This window comes from Heloderma suspectum, chromosome 10, assembly GCF_057233095.1.
Source record: "Heloderma suspectum isolate Gila_16-S chromosome 10, 16-S_ref, whole genome shotgun sequence".
NCBI lineage: Eukaryota > Metazoa > Chordata > Lepidosauria > Squamata > Helodermatidae > Heloderma > Heloderma suspectum.
The window spans coordinates 6,912,564-6,933,055 of record NC_139467.1 but is presented as its reverse complement, the minus strand read 5'-3'; the positions used below and the strand labels follow the sequence as shown (position 1 = coordinate 6,933,055).

Below are 20,492 nucleotides of genomic sequence, written 5' to 3'. Positions count from 1 at the left end.
ACTTTGAATTTTGTTTCTGTCTTCCAAGGTATTAGCTATCCCGCCCAATTTTGTGTCATCTGCAAAGCTGATCAACATTCCCTGCACCTCCTCCTCCAAGTCATTCATAAAAATGTTGAAGAGCACTGGGCCCAGGACTGAGCCCTGTGGTACCCCGCTCATTACTTCTCCCCAGTTTGAGAAGATCCCATTGATAAGCACCCTTTGAGTCCGATTCTGTAGTCAACTGTGGATACACTTGATCACTGTTTCATCTAGCCCACTTTGAGCTAGTTTGCTCATCAGGAGATCATGGGGCACTTCATCGAAAGTTTTGTTGAAGTTGAGATACATTATGTCCACAGCATTCCCACAGTCCACAAGGGATGTTACCTGATCAAAAAATGAGATCAGATTCGTCTGGCAGGATTTGTTCTTGACAAATCCATGTTGGCTTTAAGTAATCACTGCATTGTTTTCAAGGTGCTTCCAGATGGATTGCTTTAGAATCTGCTCCAGAATTTTCCCAGGGACTGATGTCAGACTGACTAGTCTGTAGTTCCCAGGTTCCTCCTTTTTACCCTTTTTGAAGATAGGGACAACTCTAGCCCTCCAGTCATCTGGCGCTTCACCCATCCTCTATGATTTCTCAAAGAGAATAGACAGTGGTTCTGAGAGCTCTTCTGCCATTTCCTTTATTACTCTAGGATGCAGTTCATCTGGCCCTGGAGATTTGAACTCATTCAAAGTAATTAACCATATGCTTATTTCACGCTTCTTTACTGTTATTGGGCCTGTCTTTATAGTCTCTCTGCAATAAATGTTCTCTCTGGACTTCCAAAAGACTTGTGACAAAGTCCCTCACCAAAGACTCCTGAGCAAACCTAGCATTCATGGAATCCTGATCCTATGGATCAGTAACTGGTTAATGAACAGAAAGCAGAGAGTAGGACTAAACAGTAAATTCTCCCAATGGAGGGATGTAAACAGTGGGGTCACACAGGAATCTGTATTGGGAACTTGGACCAATGCTTTTCAACTTGTTCATAAATTATCTGGAATGAGGAGCGAACAGTGAAGTGGCCAATGACGCTAAATTATTTAGGGTGGTTAAAACAAAAAGGGTTTGTGAGGAGCTCCAAAAGGATCTCTCCAAACTGGGAGAATGGGCATCAAAATGGCAAATGCAGTTCAAAGTAAGCAAGTGTAAAGTGATGCACGTTGGGGCAAAAAAACATCAGCTTCAAGTATAACCTGATCAGATCTGAGCTAGTGGTGACCAACCAAGAAAGAGATCTTGGGGATGTGATGGACAGCTGAATAAAAATGTCAACCCAGTGTGCGGCTGCTGTGAAAAAAAGGCAAACTCCTTGCATGACCAGCCGTGGTTTGTTAAATTCCACTTTGTTGGGGTTTGTCTTTTTAAAGAAAATGTTTTAACTCTTTTAACCTGCTGTTTTATTCTTTTACCGTGTTGTTCATCGCTCCGAAATCTTCTGGTATGGAGCGGTATATAAATATTGTAAAAAAATAAATAAACTCCACCTTAGGCATAATTAGGAAAAGAATCAAGAATGAAACTGCCAATATCATACAGCCCTTCTACAAATCTATGGTGCGACCACACTTAGAATACTGGGTACACTTCTGGTCACTGCACCTAACAAAGGATATTGTAGAGTTGGGGGGGGGGGAGAAGTGCAGAGAAGGGCAACTAAAATGCTCGAGGGCCTGGAGCAATTCCCCTATGAGGAAAGGTTTCAACATCTGGGATTGTTTAGCTTAGAAAAAAGTCGATTAAGGGGAGATATGATAGTGTACAATATTATGCATGGTGTGGAGAAAGTGGATAGGGAGACATTTTTCTCCCTCTCTCATAATACCCAATGGAATCATCCCATGAAGCTGAATGGGGGGAGATTCAGGACAGATAAAAGGAAGGACTTCTCCACACAGCACATAGTTAAAGTACGGAATTCACTTCCACAAGATGTAGTGAGGGCTCCCAATTTGGATTGCTTTAAAAGGGGATTGGATAAGTTCATGGAGGGGAAGGCTATCAATGGCTACTGGTCCTGATGGCTATATGCTACCTCCAGTATCAGAGGCAGTATGTCTGTGTATACCAGTTGCTGGCGAACATGGTCAGGAAGGTTCTGTTGCACTCATGTCCTGCTTGTGGGCTTCCTGTGGGCAAGTGGTTGGCCACTGTGTGAGTAGAATGCTGGAGTAGATGGACCTTGGTCTGATCCAGCAGAGCTCTTCTTATGTTCTCTGTATAGTATCTTCATAGCAGCTGTTTCTCTCTTTGACCATCCTTGTAGCAGCTGTGTTTCTTTCTTGCTTGATGCTTTGTGATCTGTCATCACAGTCCTTCTGCATTTTATACGCTGTACCTGTAGTATCCCTATAGTAGCTTATTGCCCTTGTACTATGTTTGCTTCATTTTTGTTTTGTGCTCCAGGGCCATAGTATCTCTGCAGTCAGTGTGCTGTCCTTCTAGTATCCTTGTAGTACCTATGATGACCTGTTTAGCTGCCTTTTTTCCAGGTCACTGCTATTTTTTTTAATGCTGTAGGTCCTTTCTTACTCAAATTGTAAACCTTGGATGAAATCATTCTTATTGAGATGACTTTGGGCAGCATCTGTCCCTGTCCCACCCACACTTTCGAGCCCCAAGCACCATGATTGGCCCAACTCACAGGGAAGACAAATTAAGAAGGGAGAGATATCAGGTGATGATTTGGCTTCATCCATGAAGTGGAGGAGGCAACTTCATGAACAATGGAAAAGGGGCTGGTCATTAATGCCAGGTGGGACAGTATGAATCCACCAGGAGGCATGGAAGGGGGTTCTTGTGAATGGGAGGCGCATTAATCAGTCTTGCCCTCCCCACACTGCTGGATTCATATCTTCATTAATGACCAATGCCACAGAACGGACGGTGTGAACCAGTCAATTAATGGTCTTCTGCAACTAATTCTATTAACCCTCAAGGACAGGGGCAGGGACCAAGTATCTTATACTCGCTTTACTCCAACTTTATCCTTACTCTTTGACCTTTTATTTCCTTGTCCTTCTATTGCTCTTACATTACTGTGATCTATTTCCTTGCAATGTATTCAACTTTTGCATCATGCCAAGGCTTTACTCACATTCCAGCTGTGTTTTACTCAAGTCAGATCTCCATTCTCCCCAAACAGGGCTTTTCCCAGAATTCCACTTCAAAATTTGGCCTCAGACCCACAACTAAAAAAATAATAACCACCTAGATAAAAGTAAAGCAGTCATTAACATTAATAGTGTTTAATCAAAGTCTTCCAATCAACCTGCATATGCTCCCTCACCCTCATCTCACCATCTCTTTATCCCCCACTAAATATGTAATTCCACCTTTAGATGTGCAGGGGTTTTGCAAGGGGCCATATCTGTTGACACTGAACCTTTGCTGGAATTCACAGATGGCTGATAACTCTTTTTCCCCATCAACAATATTCTGGACACAGCCACACCCTCCCTACACGTTGGAGCCACAAGTCCCATAACCAAATGCATGGCACCCTCAATCTTACTAACTCTGGGTCAACCACTGCAGTCCTCACTCTGGCTCAGCTCCCATTGGTACCAATACTCTCTTAACATTGGAACCCTTTTCTCTGGGTTAATTCCTCTTTTGCTCTGAAAATAATAATTGCGATCAGCAAGCCCAAACATCCAGCAGACCCTTCTTGTTCAAGGATCTTTAACTTGGTTTGCTTGTCCATTAGAGACCTGCCATATGTATTTTTTAACATATTATTAAATATTATTAAATAAATGGCCAGATCTTCTGTATAAAAACCAAACTGCTGCAATTGTCTTCCATGGTGGTGTTTCAACAAAGCTATATCTTTGTGCACAGGGGGAGAACTTTGAAGTGCAGTCAAGGGTCTATCTAACATTTCCACCATATTGGCTTGCACTACTGAAGAAGCAAGCTACTTTTCAGTTTGATATTTAAAAGGCAAAGAGAGTTGCCTCTTCAGCATATACTGGAAACTTCAAACAAACTCTTGACTCTTCAGCCGTCTCCTGTATTATCTTCATCATGAGAGAGCAGCAGGCACTGCTAGTAGCTTTTGGATTACAATTTAAGAGCCACCACTATACATGTTTCTTGTCTTGTTTTGTTCACTCCTTATTAAGTCCAATTGCCTCTGGAAATGCATTAAAGTGTTGATCTGATCACCTTACACAAGCTTTAGAGCCAATTGACATATTACACAGAAGGCGTGGTAGAATTCTGGACTATACCACTTCAAATAGTCCATATTTTTTTTAATGCTTCCCCATGTAAAAAATCTCCCTGCATGTAAAAAACAGGGCTACACTAAATGGTTCTCTTTGGTGTGCTAGTTTTCTACATGCATGGAGTCATGCTTTGTTTTTATGTGGGGGAGCATTTCTCCCCCACCTGCAGTAGTAAGCCTAGAATTTTGCCACCTCAGTTTCCCAGCTCATCCTGTGTAATGTGTAGATCAGTTCTAACTTGGCTTTTATTCAAGTGAACATCCCTTGAAATGAGGGCCCTTATTTCAGACTCAGTTGCTCCTAATTTAGAAACCTTGATGAGAGCTCAGTCCTGAGAAAGGCCTGCAGGATTGCACCTTGATCTGTGTGCAGCAGTGTTTTTTGCTGTGTGGATTGCCTGGCCCAAACCGATTTGCCCTGCTCATGCCCAGCGTTAGAGCATCCCAGTTTGGACTAACTGCACATTTCCCCTCGCCCTGTTCCCCTCACCACCCTGACCCGCTCTCTCTCCTCTTCCCTATGTTGTTCCTGCTAATGTTGGTCAGTTCTGTCTCTTCCCTTGTCCCCTTTCCCGCTCTAGGAGAGAAGGTGATGTCGGATGATTTGTTTACACAGGATCTCTTCCGGTTCCTGCAGCTTCTTTGTGAAGGACACAACAACGGTAGGTTCAGCATGTGAGAGCAAAGAGAGAAAGGGTAGCTTGCTGGAGCAAGCTGGGGGAGAACCTGGAGGCCTTCCAGAGCTGGAGCAAATTGGGGGAGAACGGAAATGGCTGAATAGATGCATCATGGGATGGCAGACAGACGGTTGGGAATGACGGAAAGAGGGTCAAGAGGGGCGAAGGAGAGGAAGAGTGATAGCAGTTGTGGTTACGTGGTTGCCATATTCCCAACTCAACAAGGGCGAGAGGGGCAGCAAGGTGGGCTCCGCCCATCCACCCCCAACTTGACACAAATGCAACAATACAAACTCCCAGTTTGCCAATACAAGAGCAAAGGCTCTTTAGCCTTCTCTTTGCCAACAGGAACAATGAGAGAAGCCTGGCAAAACCTTTGTTTAGGCACCTCAAGTTGCCAGTTGTTAGGAGCGCCCTAGTGGCCTCTTTCAGTACACTCCAATAGCCAACTCAAGACACAGACAAAAGGATTCTTTTCAAGGCTTTAATCCTTTTACAACTTAATGACTCTTTCAGATGCTAATCACCAGTGACTAAGCAATGAACAGCAGAGTAGCCTATACTCTGGGTTAGGCAGTTGATCCCCGTTTGAAGGAGAATCACTTGCAGACCCTGAACTTATGGGCTAGGGAGAGTTCCTCCCTCTTTCCCTTGGGTCCACGGGACACGACTGTTGCTTGCGCGCCAAACAGGCGCTACACCTCCTTTCCGTGCCCTCCATCACTCGTCGCTCCCTGCGTCTGCGTCGACCGTCTAGCAAGCCCCCCTCCCGCACTCATTTACTGCCCGGGTCACTATCTATCTCAGGAGTGCTAGCAGGAGGAATCTCTGCCAGCTGCTGTGCCTGTGAGGGATGAGCGGGCTCCTCTCCCACAGATTGCTGATCCTCCTCAGAATCAGAACTGCTCTGGGGTTCTATGGGCTCAGTTTCCACCCTGACACCAGCTCCCATTCCCCAGAGTCTTCATTGGGTACGGAGCAAGCTGGTGAGCTGCGTAATTAGGGCAAAGGGCTCTTGCAAAAGCCTCTCTTGCTCTTCACACTGTGTGTACGTGTGGGGGTTAACGAGCCTTTTGCTTGCGTCTCAGCTTGGGGGACAGTGGCCAGGGTCGCTTAAGAGCATTGCAGGGCTTGGGGGCACTTCTTGGGACCAGGCCTATGTTTTGGTCAAGCTGGGGAGTCCTGATATGGCCCGTAGGACTCCAATTGCTTATCCCTAGATATTCAAATACATGCTCTGGGGATGATGGGAGCTGTAGTCTAACACCAGGCACCAGGTTGGGGCAGAAAGGATTAGGTCTTCAGATGTAGGCTTAGGAACCTGGTGCTTAAATCCCTTCTAAGTCATAAAGCTCACAGGGTGACTTTGGGACAGTTAGTCTCCCCTTCCCCCTTCACAGTACTAGCCTACCGCCCAAGGTTTGCAGATAAAATAGAGGGGTGGGGGAACCAGGGCAGAAGCATAATTGGATGGAAGTGCCCCATCCTCACACTGCTGCCTTTTACCCTAGACTTCCAGAACTATCTGCGGACTCAGACAGGCAACACAAACACCATCAACGTTATCATCTGCACCGTTGACTACCTTTTGCGTCTTCAGGTGAGACCACTTTCATCCCCGGCCGAGCGTGCCCAGGCATGGCAGATCTGGCAAAGCCTCACGAAGCCCAGCGATAACTGTGCCCTGCCCACTGTAGCTCTTGAGCTGCAGCGGCCACCTGGTGCCAGAATTTTATCTCTGGTGTCCTTTGCAGTCTGCTTTTAAAGCAGAATTCTGGGTCCTTAGCAAGGGAAAGGTGCTTTGCACATGCCCATAGGCATCTTCAGGGAAAGGGCATTCTTCTTGTTCTCAGAGGCACTCTAACCTTTACACCAGGATATTTGAAATCAGAGGGCAGCAACTGTACACCAAGCGTTTACACTTACCCCTTCTCCAGCTACTTGGGTGCACAGCTCGTAAGAGCCTGGCCTGTCTAGGCCTGAACTCAAATTCTCCTCCCCTTGAGTGTGTAGCTCTTGCACAATGCTTCCATCAGAAAATGGGAGATACTGAGAATCAAGCCTGCCGATAGGTCACATACCACAACTGGCCTTATCATCTTTGTATTGTTAGACCTTTACACTGCTGCTATTTTTTACTTTGGGTTTTTTTACTGTATTTTTAAATTTTAAAAAATGTTATATTGTGCTTTATTGTGTTGTATGTTAAGGTTTTAATTGTGAACCGCCCACACACAACTTCAGCTCTTGGGTGCTATAGAAATGTAATAAATCAAGCAAGCAAGCATGCATGTATTCGGGCCCCAAGCAGCATTGCTTGGAGGAGCTCTCCTTTGGCCACAGGCCCTAAAGAGGGTGGGGCAGGTGAAATTCCCTTTTGATCTCTTCCTTTCCCTCCCAATACCCAGGAGTCCATCAGCGATTTCTACTGGTATTACTCTGGCAAGGACGTGATTGATGATCAAGGCAAGCGGAACTTCTCCAAAGCCATGGCTGTGGCCAAGCAGGTCTTCAACAGCCTCACTGAGTACATCCAGGTATGGATTGGAGTTGCTGTGTCATGGCACCAGGCCCCTCTAGTTCAGTGTGTATTTAATGCTGTACAGAACATTGGGTCCGGAGGCCAGACTGCAGGCAGAAATCCACCCAGAATTAGGCCTGTAGTTGGCAGCTGAGTCAGGTTAAGAGGGCACACCCAGCTCTTGTTTACAAGGGCAAGACAACTGCCTTCAAGCAGGCCAAGCAGGAGTTGCTGCAGTCACATAGATGCCCAAAGAAGAATGCAGCCAGAGAATGGCTGGTCAAAGCAGAATCAAGCCAGCCTTCCTGCTGCAGGCAGTGTAGCTCAGTGGCAGAGCACCTGCTTTGTATGCAGACGGTCCCAGGTTTGATCCCCGGCATCTCCAGGTAGGGCAGGAAAAACGCCTACCTGTTGTAACCCCGGAGAACCACTGCCAGTCACTGTCAACAACACTGGGCTAGATGGACCAAGGGTCTGACTCAGTATAAGGCAGCTTCCAATGTTCCTGCCATATAATCCCTGTATCTTTCCAGCTTCCTCACCTCTCCATTCTCTTTCCCACCACTAGTAAAGAGCTCCGCACTTCAGGCTCCTGTGTGACAATTTTCCCCAGACTCCCCCACCCCGCCCCTAATCGCTTCCTTTCTCACCCTGCTGCCATTTCCCCCCCCCCCACTGTGTCCCCTATTCCTGCAGCCACCCAGGCTCTGGGTTTCCTGTTGACCTTGGCTTGCCTGCCTTCTGGGTCCCACTCCACTCCCACCGCATCTTTGCCTCTGTCCCTGGCTTCAGCCAACACAGCACACACCTCTCCTGTCCTTTGTCTCTGTGTGAGGTTTATCCCTCAGCTGCAGGGACCTCACTGTCCTCTTACTGGCTTTCATTCTATGACTGGCCTTCCCCCTCAGCAGCTGTGTCTGTGGACCTTCCATGATCTTGGAGGAGGACAGCCAATTTCTGTGGCAGCCTGAACTCCAGCAGCAATTGGCAGCTTTTATTGGCCTACGGCAGAGGTGGGGAAACTCAGACCTGGGGGTCAAATCCAGTCTTCCTGAGGTCCCAATCTGGCCCTCCATGGCTCCCCAGGTGGCCACAAACCCTTTTCCCCAACCAGTGATCATTCAATTTTTCCAAGCTTTGGTGCATTTTCCTCCATTCTAAAAGGCTGAAATGCCTCTTCTAAGGCTTCGTTTCTGGCAGTAAGAGCTTTAAGCTACAATAGGCTGGTATTTTTTGTAAATTTTGCCCCACCCCTTTTTATTTAGCCCCACCCCCTACTGGAATGTGGCCCCTGAGAGCTTCTCTGAAATTGAATTGGCCCTCAGTCTGAAAGAGGTCCCCCGTCCCTGGCCTACTGCATATGACTGATCTGAAACCACCCACCCTGTGTTGTTTTTTCCTTCCTCGCCAGGGGCCATGCACTGGGAACCAGCAGAGCTTAGCACACAGCAGGCTGTGGGATGCTGTCATTGGTTTCCTCCATGTCTTTGCTCACATGATGATGAAGTTGGCTCAGGTAAAAGCAAGGAAATGAAGTGTTTGTCTGAATCTCAGCAAAGGGCAGGAAATATCTTAGACGTCTCTCTTCAGGGTCTATCATGAGCACTGGCAGACACAGCAAATGGGGACCCAGTGTACCGATGGAAAGCAAGGGCACATTTCCCTCTGTGAGCCAGTCTTTTGTGGTGAGCTTCCCTAAAACAGCAGTCCCAAAGGTCCAGGCATCAGCTAGTCACACAAGAGCTGCTAAGTAGGAAAAATTAAAATTCTGCACATTCACACATGGTGTTGCCAAACTGTTGAACATGGAAGCCAAGCTATGGCAGAAGAGTACCAGATGTCTGGATTTGGGTGTCAAAATCTAGGCTTGTAGCCAAACCCCACAGTCCTTGAATCAAGTACTTTAGCTTTTGCTTTTCCCAAAGCAGTAACCAAACTTTGCCAACTTGCTCATCCCCCAACTTTAGTGCACAAAGCTAACTCTTTTCATATTTTATAGCCAGACTCATAGAAGCCAAATAATGACAACAGAGTAACCACGTTTGGGGGTATCCTGCCAAAAGTAAGAGACCAAATTGCTCTATGGTACAATTCCCTATAAAGGCAATTCCTATTTTTTCTGCCTTGCAGCCAAACCCCTAAAAATCCTAGCTAGGCACTGGTTAAGAACAAATGGGTCTACCATTATCTCTGCCAGTTTGACATGCAGGCTTAAGTAATAACATGGTCTTTAAGATCTGTGTGAAAACCCTTTATGTGGTATCATGCCGTGGAGGGGGAGGGAAGAGACTTGCCCAGAAGTTTGAATGTGGCAGTGGCAGGTGAGATCCAGGAAGAATGGGGATGGGGGTAGGGGTGGTGTGTAGTGCAGTCTCCCTTTTAATCTCTGCACTAACCCCAGGCTCGCCTGCTCTGTGTCTCTCCACCCCCTACCCAAACTCCCAATCTCAGCAACAGCTTTGGGCATTCCTTCCAAAAAGGACCATTTTTGTATTTCACCATCTGGCCTTCCTTTATGCCATGACACCATCTTAGCAGTTGCTCCTGCCCTATGTTTCAAATGCCTCCCCGATCCTGGAATCCACCTAGAACATTTGGAGAGAGTTTGGATGTACTCCCAGTAACCAGCCATTTTGGGCATTCGTGATGAGGGAGAAAGGAGATGAGGGAGAAGGTGCAGGCTCCTACCAAAGGAAGAGAGAGAGAGAAATAGACAGAGAGACAGACAGACCCTGCAGGAGATAGGCCGCAAGGGAGGCACCTGTTAGGGCCCCAGCCTACAATTGTTGGGTTGTGAGCCATAGCTGGGTAGTGCGCTGATTTCAGCTGAGTTGCCCCTCTGTTTCTCTGTTGTTGCTGTTCTTTTGAGTTTTTAAAGAAAAGGTTAAAGACCAGGAGAGAGAACGAGAGGGATGGACACAGCTGTTCAAAAGCAGAGCCCACACTGCGGGCCGAAGGTGCATCCCAAGTCTGGAAAGGGTGATGATTACTGGGCTATGGGTTGTTGTATAATCCCCAACCCATCTCTCCATGCAGCCAGTGAGCCAAATGAGCAGTCCTTTGTGGTCCAAAGCAGCAGCAGCGAAGGATACAAAAGGCACCAGAAAGGGCAGTGAGGAGGAATTTGGTTCAGTGCTCTGGCGGCAGCCCCTGCTGCACCTGGAGGGCCCTCCTTCCCCTTCAGTAAACACAGAGGCTCGGTCTCATTTTCCAAGCATGGGGGAGGCTGGGAGCCAGGGGCCTCTCTGCGGATGCCATCGGCAAGTGAGGTGTAGGGACTGAAGGAAGGGAGCCCATGGAGCCTCTCCCCCTATAAAGCAGTGGAGTCCAACAGGTTGTGGAGCTGGGCGCCTTCCGTTAATCCATGGCTAATGGAATCTAGTGGCTGGTAGAGCCTAGTCTACCCTCCTGATTTCTCTGCCCTTCCCATGATAGATTCTTCCCCAGAAGAATTTGGGTAAATGCAATTGTTGTCTTTCCTAGCCACTCATCCTTCACCTCTACTTGACTCCCACCCACTCTTTTCCCAAAGCGGAGGGCAGCTAATCCATGCCTAAGCAATAAAGGAACGTGCTGGATGGTAAACCTGGCAAAATACAAAAATGTTATTAAAAATGTTTCTGAATAACATTTTTATTCTGATGTGTGACAGATGACCCAACCCCCAGGACTTCGAAATGGCGTAAGAACCTTTTATGTAGTATGTGGCCATATCATGCCAGCGCACTCTGGCTGCTCCTTCCCTCTCACCCTTTTCCTTCTTTCCTTCCTTCCCATCTTTCCCTCTCTTGTCTTTTACTTCTCCTGCTACTCTTCTGTTCTCTCCCCTCCCCGAGCTCCTTTTCTCTACCCTTCCTTTCATCAGGCCAGACCAATTTAACAACCCCCACCCACCAAAAAGAAAGCCAAGTGCTACAGCCTTTGGGACTGAATTGTGATCCATTCCCATCCCATCCCTTCTGCTGTCAGGTTAAACTAGACCTGCCCATGGCCTCCTTCCTTTTCATGCATGGCTGGGGGATGTGTACAGTGGCAAAATAAGGCTAAGCAAACTTAAAATTCTGCACCCGGGCAGTCCAAACTCTGCACAGATGAGAAAAGTGGGATTTGCAACCTGTAAAAAGGCTGTACATTGAACAGATTTGCAAAATTGTATCTTACAAAATGTATGCAAATTTGTGTATTTTATTTTATTTTAAATAATTTACTCTGTACTTTTGTTTCAATATTTCTGCACAATTATGGTTTAGCTGGTCATAGGGAGGAGGGGCAAGAAGATATACAGGGAAATTAAACCTATCACTACCCTCCCCCTGACATACACACACACCATCAATGAAAATCTTATTCACGTACATCTCCGTGGCTTCAGAGAGGACACCAGACTTTGCCCATGCTCCTCCAAGAGGATCTTTGCAACCATGAGGACTAGAAAGATGCTTATGTTAAATGGAAACTTGAGATTGTCAGGAAGCTGAATTCTGCACCCAGGACCACCTCCTGAGTTTTCATGGACACCTGCAGGGTTGCGGTATAAGCCCAACCTTGGCTGGCACTCCTGAGTTCAGCACTCACACCTCTGCCTGAAGCTGTGTGTAGGGACTGACTGGAAGTTTTTCAGATCATCATTGTTCTGCCGTTGCCTGCCGTTGTACATGCCTGTTTCTGTCCTGCCACAGTCTCCGATTTAAATCTCTTTTTGCAAGTGCTTGTAGCTTGTCGAGGAAAGCTGAAACACGCTTTTTTGTTGGAAGAGAGGCAGGCAGGGCTTTGAGAACTCTGCGATGAGCAGTGAATTGCTCTGACTGAGGAGCCAGGCCAGAGGCAACAGCTGTCTTAGAGCCAGATGACAGCCGTAGCAGGCCCTCCAGTCCACCAATTTCTGCTGAGCTGCGAGCTGTAGTGTCACCCTCTGGCCATCTGTCGCTTGACATGGAAAGACAGCCAAAGCAGGCCAGCAGTTCTGTTGAGCAAGTTGCCAGGGTGGGGCATGGTCACTGCGGATGTCAGAGAAATCCGTGATGGATTCAGATGACTTTGGATTTTTATGAATTGGACCCACGGACTCCACAGCAGACCAGCTTTCTTCCAAGTCATGTGGATTCCGCAGACTTGCGGGTCATTTTTTTTACTTCCCAGGAATTGTACACAAATTGAGTTGTATGAAAATACAAAGAAAAAACCCCCACTGACCCAAAATGTGCATTCCCCACCCCCCATAGGCCAAAGCATGAAAATGGTGGATTTGTGAAGAATTAGCACATTTTTCTTTTCTTTTTTTTCACTTTTGGAGAGATTTGCGCATACTTGCATTAACTAATGCAGATTAGTGCTAATGTGCATTAGTTAATGCAGATTAGTACATTTGTGCATGTGCACATTAGTGCACATGCCAATTAGCACAAGTAGCACGAAATTCTCCTAGAAAAAAATCCGATTCTGTCAGTGGGGGGATGACGGAATGCAAGATGCCTGGCAGTCCACAAGAACACAGACAGAACTGATTTAATAACATCTGTACATCCCTAATGTAACACACCTGATAATGTAACACACCTGATCCCAAAGTCTCCAGTTTTAGACCCCTGGCACCTTATAGCTTGGGCGTCCCAGCACCCCCACTCCACCATGCCCAGGGCAGGTGAGGAACTGTGTATAAAGACTTTTAACTTTTTCACAGATTTGGAAGAATGGGGATTCATCCACAAACCAAACACAGATGTTTACAGGGCACCCTCCAGCACCTTAACACTCAGCCCGTGCCTCAAATTTCATGGCTACGTTAACCTACCAGTTGCCGTCAAACCTGTTAGCCTTGGCATAATGGGAGCTATAGCTGCAAAGTGCCCCTTCCTCCCCTCCAAACTGATTATCCATCACATCAAAATTCCCCCACTCAACCTTGCACTTCCCTTCACTGCCTCTGTCGGAAATACCTTGTTTCCACACCTCCAGTGCCCTTAATCCCTATTTATTTATTTGCAGCATTTGTATACTGCTCCACATCTAAACAGATTCCTGAGTGGTGAACAACAAGAGATAAAATGAACAAAAGATAAAAAGAAGAATGAAACATGATATTAAAATTATTATTTATTATATTTATATTATTTATTTATTTATAAATAATATCTTTATATTTATTTATACTATAAATATATTTATAGAGCCAGGTGGGTAAAAAACAAGGTTTTTCCCCAGCATTCCTTAGTGAAGAGGAATGTGGTTGGTCTCGTCTGTTTTCCTCTCATGGTCTGCAGCAGCTGGTGCTTTCTCTCTACTTTCTCCCTTCCTGTCCTTTTTGCTTTTCCATGTCCCTCCCTCGCCCCCCACCCATTCCAGCCACCACCGTCAAGGGGGTTGTCAAAGGCTCCATGCTTGGCCATCGCTTTGGCTTGCTGGCTCATGCCCTATCCTAGCTCATTTTGTCATACCGTGGATGTCAGGGGCGAGAGGGAGGGATCTGCAGATGTGCATTGGGTTGAGTGAGGCTGGCACCCTTCTTGCTTTACGCGAGTTGGGAGTTGCAGCTGGCAAAGCCCCTTTTCAACATCACTTTCTCCAAACCAAGAACATCAGAACTGGAATAAGCCTACGATGAATCTGCAGTATAGATTTGCCCAGGATGTTAGTTGCTGGAGAGAGCAGCAGAGGTGGGGAGATGGGGGGAGTGTTCCATCCCAGCCTCCTCTTCCCAGTGCACAAGGATAGGGCTAGATTTGAACATGGGATGCAGCAGTGGGGAGGGAAGTGCATGGGGATATTTCCTCCCCTCACCAAAATTATCTCTTTGTTGCGCTGCCCATGAGGATCATTTTCGGAGTGAATCCTACCCCGAGGTAAGAAGAGAGTCCCTGCCACTCCAGAGGGAGAAATGCACCCCATTTAGGTGCCCATCCCACTTGGGGTGGTTCTTCAATGAGATAGCTTTCCTCCAAAGAGGATAGGTGGCTAGTGGAGAATAGTCTGGGATGTCAGGATGGAGACTGAGCCCATAGAGCCCCAGAGCAGTTCTGATTCTGAGGAAGAGCAGCAACCTGTGGGAGAGGAGTGCGCTTATCGCTCACAGGCACAGTGACAGGGAGAGATTCCTCCCGCCTGCATTCCTGAGAGAGAGAGTGAACCTGGCAGTGAGAGAGTGGGGGAGGGGGCCTTGCTGGACGCTTGGCGCAGATGCAGGGAGTGGCACCAGATGGAGGGCTCCGAGAGGAGGCGTTCTGCCCGCTTGGCGCTAAAACAACGGTCGCATCCTGAGGATCTACGGGTAAGAGGGAGGACCTCTCCATAGCCCATAACTTCAGAGGTTTCCCGCTCTTCTCCTTCAAATGGGGACCAACTGCCTTACCTGGAGCTTAGGCTACTCTGCTAACTACCCCAGTGCAGTTCCTTGCTTAGTCGCTGGTGATTAGCATTTGAAAGAGTCATTAAGTTGTAAAGGAATAAAGCCTTAGAAAGAATCCTCTTCTTGTCTTGAGTTGGCTATTGGAGGGGACTGTAAGAGGCAACTAGGGCGCTCCTGACAGCGGGCCACCCTACCGTGCTGATATACGAGTATGGCGTTTCCCTCCCGTATTGCAGGATGGCAGCATCTTCCCATAGTTGGCTGAAATGGATATACTTAAGCTGGCTTCAGATACCCCAGCCTGTGCTCAGATTCCAGGTGCTGCAAGACCTTGGGAAGCATGATGAAGAGTCACTGTCTGAGGGGTTTGGAGGCTGTGCCACAACCCCCCCCCCAGTTGCTACCTGCCCCTCGGTCTCTGTGGAGTCACACGTCACCTCTCCCTCCCTCCCCCCCCACGCCTACATATGACCTGGTTTCCACTGTGTGGCTGGAAGGTGTAACAGGGGAACAAGGGGCATTTGAAATATTGATGGGATAAGGGGTGTGAGTACAAAGGGGAGGTGTACACGTAGACCTTGAAAGGATTCTCAGGGAAAGTGTGGGAAGAAACCTGGCTTGTTCCATGGTACTCAACATTTCATGCTCCCCTCACCCCGGCCCCACTCCAGGATTCCAGCCAAATTGGGCTTCTGAAGGAACTGCTGGATCTGCAGAAGGACATGGTGGTGATGTTGCTGTCCCTGCTGGAAGGTGAGAACCTTGCACCAGTCTGGGTGAATCCTGGGCTCCATGCCAACTTCCCAGGGCAAAGCCACAGCTCAGTGGTGGAGCATGTGTAAGCTCTCTGGTTTAGACTTTGGCATCTCCAGTTAAGGAGTCTCAGTAGCAGGGCTGAGGATGGGACCTCTGCCTTAGACCTTAGAGAGCAGGTGCTACTCAGGATAGACCCGACTTCTCCAATCTGATGCCCTCCAGATGTGTTGAATGGGCTGTGCTGTCTGGGAATGGTGGGACACATCTGTCCAACACATTTGGCAGGCACCAGGTTGGGGAAGGCTGGAGTGGACAGTTCTGGGCGAGAGGGATCAAGGATGTGTCTCAGCCTAAAGCCCTGTTGAATGTCCCACCACCAAGAGAATTTAGCCTGGTGAGGATCAGGCCTTTTCTGTAGCAGCACCTCTGCTGTAGAACTTCCTTCCAGGGGAGGTTAGACTGCCTCCATCTTTGCTTTGTTTTAGGCAGGTCAGTTTTAAAAAACTGCTCAATGCTGCCTGGCTTTTGTTGGATTTTAATGTCTGGTTTGTTTGTAAGAAAGCTCCATTTTGCTTTGAACTGATGGTTGGATATGTGTCATTTTAAATGGTGCATCACGTTGAAGGCCCTGGTGGACTGGAAGGCAGCCAATAAATACAATTAATAAATAAATAAGGAACTCCTCATACATGAATATGTGAACATTTATGCTGAGGGAGACCATTGGTCTACCTAGCCTGTCACTGCTTCCCCTAACTAGCAGTGCCCCTCCAGGGTCTCTGCCAGAAAGCGGTGTTGCCCAGCCCTGCTACCAGAAACCCTTCAAGTGGCGATGCCATGGCTTGAACCAGCCTGAACTCTCCTGCTTGCTATTTTTGCCATCATTCATCCTTTCCCAAATGCAGCTTTCATACACCACCATTTCTCAGACCATCTGTCTTCCTGGCCCCACATCCTGTGTGTTTGGTCATTCTTCTTGTATTCCCGGACGAAATCTGTGAAGAAGGCCACTGTTCCCATTTTGCAATGTTGGAGAGCTGAAAGAGTGAACAGTGCAAAGCCATCAGTGAGGCAGAGCAGAGACTTGAACCCAGGCCCGAGGTTACAGTTCTCCACTGGACTGCACTGGCTTCTCAGATGTAGAATATCTTTTTTTGTTGATTGATTGATTGATTTTTTTTAACATTTGATTTCCATCCCGCCTTTCGATCCAGAAGGATCCCAAGGCAGCTTATATAAAATAATACAATACATTGTATTGTATCCATCTCCACCAGCGCATGGCATTCCTTTGGGATAGCGTGGCCTCTCTGCTCCCTCGAGGCCTTTTTTTACTGCCCAAGGGCAAAGAGGGAAGAGCCAGATGCAACAGCTAGGCCTCTAAGGAGCTCCTGAGGAGCAGCTGTTGATCTTCTGTTACTCCCTTCCAACCCTGTGATTCTATGATTCAACTTCAGTTTGCTCATCCAGTCGCGCATATGCCTCCATCCATTTCCCCATACATCTATATTTAAGTGAGCACATGAATGCAGCACTCCTTCACGCCTTCTCATACTTCTTTCTTCTCCACTTCTTCTCATGGCTAACTTGTCACCTTTATCCTCTGTGTATGTACTCAGGGAACGTGGTGAATGGCACCATTGCTCGGCAGATGGTGGACATGTTGGTGGAATCCTCCAGTAACGTGGAGATGATTCTCAAGTTCTTTGATATGTTCTTGAAGCTGAAGGACATTGTAGCCTCAGATGCCTTCCGGGACTACATCTCAGATCCCCGGGGCCTCATCTCCAAGAAGGATTTCCAGAAGGCCATGGACAGCCAGAAGCAATACACGCCTTCTGAGATCCAGTTCTTACTCTCTTGCTCCGAGGCTGATGAGAACGAGATGATTGACTATGAGGAGTTTGCCAGCCGTTTCCAAGAGCCTGCCAAGGACATTGGCTTCAATATCGCCGTGCTGTTGACCAACCTCTCGGAGCACATGCCTCATGACAACCGGCTCAAGACCTTCCTGGAACTGGCGGGGTGCATCCTCAACTACTTCAACCCTTACCTGGGCCGCATTGAGATCATGGGTGCCAGCAAACGTATTGAGCGCATCTACTTCGAGATCAGCGAGACCAACAAGGCCCAGTGGGAGATGCCCCAGGTCAAGGAGTCCAAGCGGCAATTCATTTTTGATGTGGTTAACGAGGGGGGTGAGTCAGAAAAGATGGAGCTCTTCATCAACTTCTGCGAGGACACCATCTTTGAGATGCAGATTGCAGCACAGATTTCGGAGGAAGAGGGGCAAGAGGAGGAAAAAGAGGAGGAGGAAGGAGAAGGGGCAGAAGGTGGGGAAGCCGAGAAGGCTGCAGCGCCATCAGAGTCGTCCTCGGTCTTTGGGGAGTTTGTGGAAAGCATCCTGAACTTCTTCCGCATGTTCACTTACCGCAACATCCGCCGGCAGTTCCGCAAAGTCAAGAAGATGACCATCAAAGAGATGACCATGGCCGTGGCCACCTTTGTTTACACCATTTTGATGGGCATCCTCTTCTTCTTCTATAACGTCTTCAAGGGCATCTTCCTCCTCATCTGGAACACGCTCTTTGGGGGCGGCCTGGTGGAGGAGGCCAAGAAGATGACGGTGACTGAACTACTGGCCAGCATGCCGGACCCAACGCAGGACGAGGTGCATGGAGACGTGGCCCTCTCTGAGGAGGTTGAACAGGTGGTGGAGGAAGGGGAAGAAGTGGAAATAGCAGAGCCTGGGAAAGAGGAAGCACCTGTTGAAGGTGGGGACGTCTTTGACCTGAAGAAGGAGCATTTCCGATCCACAGCACCCGACGCACCTGGTGGGCTTGGGGATATGGGGGACATGACCCCAGTGGAACCTCCTACACCTGAAGGATCACCCATCCTCAAGAGAAAACTGACCGTATGTTTTGGGCTTGGGATGGGGTCTGTACAGTGGTGGGAATTCCTGGCCTCTGGTTAGAAGGAACAAGGTCCAGTGTGGATAGGGAGTGCCGAGGGTGGGGAGCAGCAATGTTTGGGGGAGCTGGGTCTCCAGACTAGAATGGGAGAGGCTGCAGAAAGCTCTGGGATCCCCAGTTTTTGTAGGAAAATGGTGCCCTGTGGGAGAGGAACATCGCAAGCTGCCTTACCCTTGGTCCGTCTAGCCTAGTGTTGCTGATGCTGGCTGGCAGTATGTGGCTCCCCAGAGTTTCAGGCAGGATTCTTTTCTAGCCCTACCTGGAGATGCCGGGGATCAAACCTGTGACCTTCTGCATGCCAAGCAAGGGCTGCACCAATGAGCCGCGTCCCCTCCCCTGGTGGTGGTGGCATGTCTTCCCCTGAATGCTGCTGGGCTGCTAGGGCAGCAGGCGTCAACACTGTGGCCCTGCACCATTTCACCAGACGCAACACCAGACAGGCTGCTTAACAAGATCAGCCTCAGATGGCCTTCTCTCTGTCCCATCAGCCAGGACACCTAGACTGGTGGGGACGAGGGAGAGGGCCTTTTCTGTGGTGGCCCCCACTCTGGGGAACTCCCTCCCTAGGGAACTCCGCCATGCCCCCTCTTTAATGAGCTTCTGTCATGCATTAAAAACGTGGTTGTTCAGGCAGGCATTTGGGGTGGGTTAAGATATTTTAGAAAATGTTTTTATTGTAGAATTTTATTGTTTTAAACTGTTTTCTTATATGCCGTACATCGCCCAGAGTGGCTGGGTGACCAGCCAGATGGGCAATTAATAAATTTAATAATAACTTTTAAAAAATTTCAAATGGAAGCGTTTTCCTAAGCGTAAGTAGTGGGCAGCAAATGGAACCAATCAGTCACTGCCTTTGGGGATGTGTGCAGCTGGTGAGGGAACTGGCGCAGTGAAGGGGCAACCTTCTCACCGCTCCAGTGCCATCATTGGCTGCATGTCCCCATAGGCAGCGTCTGATGGCTTCAGTTCGCTACCTGTCCATGCTAATCACACTTAGGAGAATACTACACGTTAAAATGGTGCTAGCTGGCTGGCCAGCTACCTCCACACTTTCCTCTGCAGCCTGGTGAGCACGCCACACCATCGCTGCCTGTCGGGGTCATTTGGGGGCTGTCCTGGACCGCGGGGGCCTGGACCTATGCCCAGTAGTCCAGCCCTAGCAGTGCCACTCCTCAAGTGAAGTATGTGTTGCTGGACTATGCCATTTCATGCTGCTTATGGGGGAATCAAATGTCTGAACACTCCCTTTGTCCCTAAAGTACTCCCTGTGCATACAAAGCTAACTTGTCACAAGGAGGTTGTAGGGTAGCTTTGTCCGTGGGTGTGTATGTGCAGCCATATTTTATGTATTCATATCTTCTATTCACACATGCCTGCAGACTGAAATTATGCTGCCCAGGAACTTATATCATCACATGGAGGTTCTGCTCAAGTGATTTAGCTCTGAGATTTGGAATTCTGGTGTTCTGTCTCCAGGTCTGGAGGCACTGGAGGACAGCTGGGATTCAGGACTCCTGGGTTCTATCCATATTTCTTGGTTAAACTGGAAGAGGGGGTTTGGACCACTGATTGTTTGTTGGGCCTTAATAGTGAAATACTGTACAGTAATTCTGTTAAAAGAGCCCCAACCCTGCTCACAAGCTTACAACTGAAAATGTCCACATCCTTTTCCCTCGCAGACCAGCCAGTCCCAGCACCTGTCTCTGTATTTCTCTCGACTGCGGAGTGCTTCTCCAATGCCAAAGTGGCTCCTTTTACCGCATCTTGTAATATTTCCTCTTCTTGGCCATGCAAACCCACACCCGTTTTCTTGTTATTCTCCAGGTGGAAGGGGAGGAAGAGGAGCCAGAGCCAGAGAAGATTGAGGAGCCTCCCGTAGAAGCGGAGAAAGCTGAGTGAGTGGCTTGCTTGCATGTATGGGAGAGAGAGAAAGAGAGGTCCCATTCGCACATA

The 20,492-nt window shown here is 48.1% G+C and overlaps 1 protein-coding gene across 1 annotated transcript in view; it reads left to right on the top strand.

Moving 5' to 3' along the window:
• Nucleotides 1-20,492, top strand: part of RYR1 (ryanodine receptor 1) — a 173,182-nt gene that overhangs the window by 137,609 nt on the left and 15,081 nt on the right. Inside the window, exons 85-93 of the mRNA XM_084814879.1 lie at nucleotides 4,850-4,930; nucleotides 6,457-6,545; nucleotides 7,354-7,482; nucleotides 8,878-8,982; nucleotides 11,119-11,148; nucleotides 14,276-14,305; nucleotides 15,480-15,561; nucleotides 17,184-18,481; nucleotides 20,364-20,434. Coding sequence (XP_084671005.1) covers nucleotides 4,850-4,930; nucleotides 6,457-6,545; nucleotides 7,354-7,482; nucleotides 8,878-8,982; nucleotides 11,119-11,148; nucleotides 14,276-14,305; nucleotides 15,480-15,561; nucleotides 17,184-18,481; nucleotides 20,364-20,434 — 1,915 coding nt within the window. The remainder of the gene's footprint in view (nucleotides 1-4,849; nucleotides 4,931-6,456; nucleotides 6,546-7,353; nucleotides 7,483-8,877; nucleotides 8,983-11,118; nucleotides 11,149-14,275; nucleotides 14,306-15,479; nucleotides 15,562-17,183; nucleotides 18,482-20,363; nucleotides 20,435-20,492) is intronic.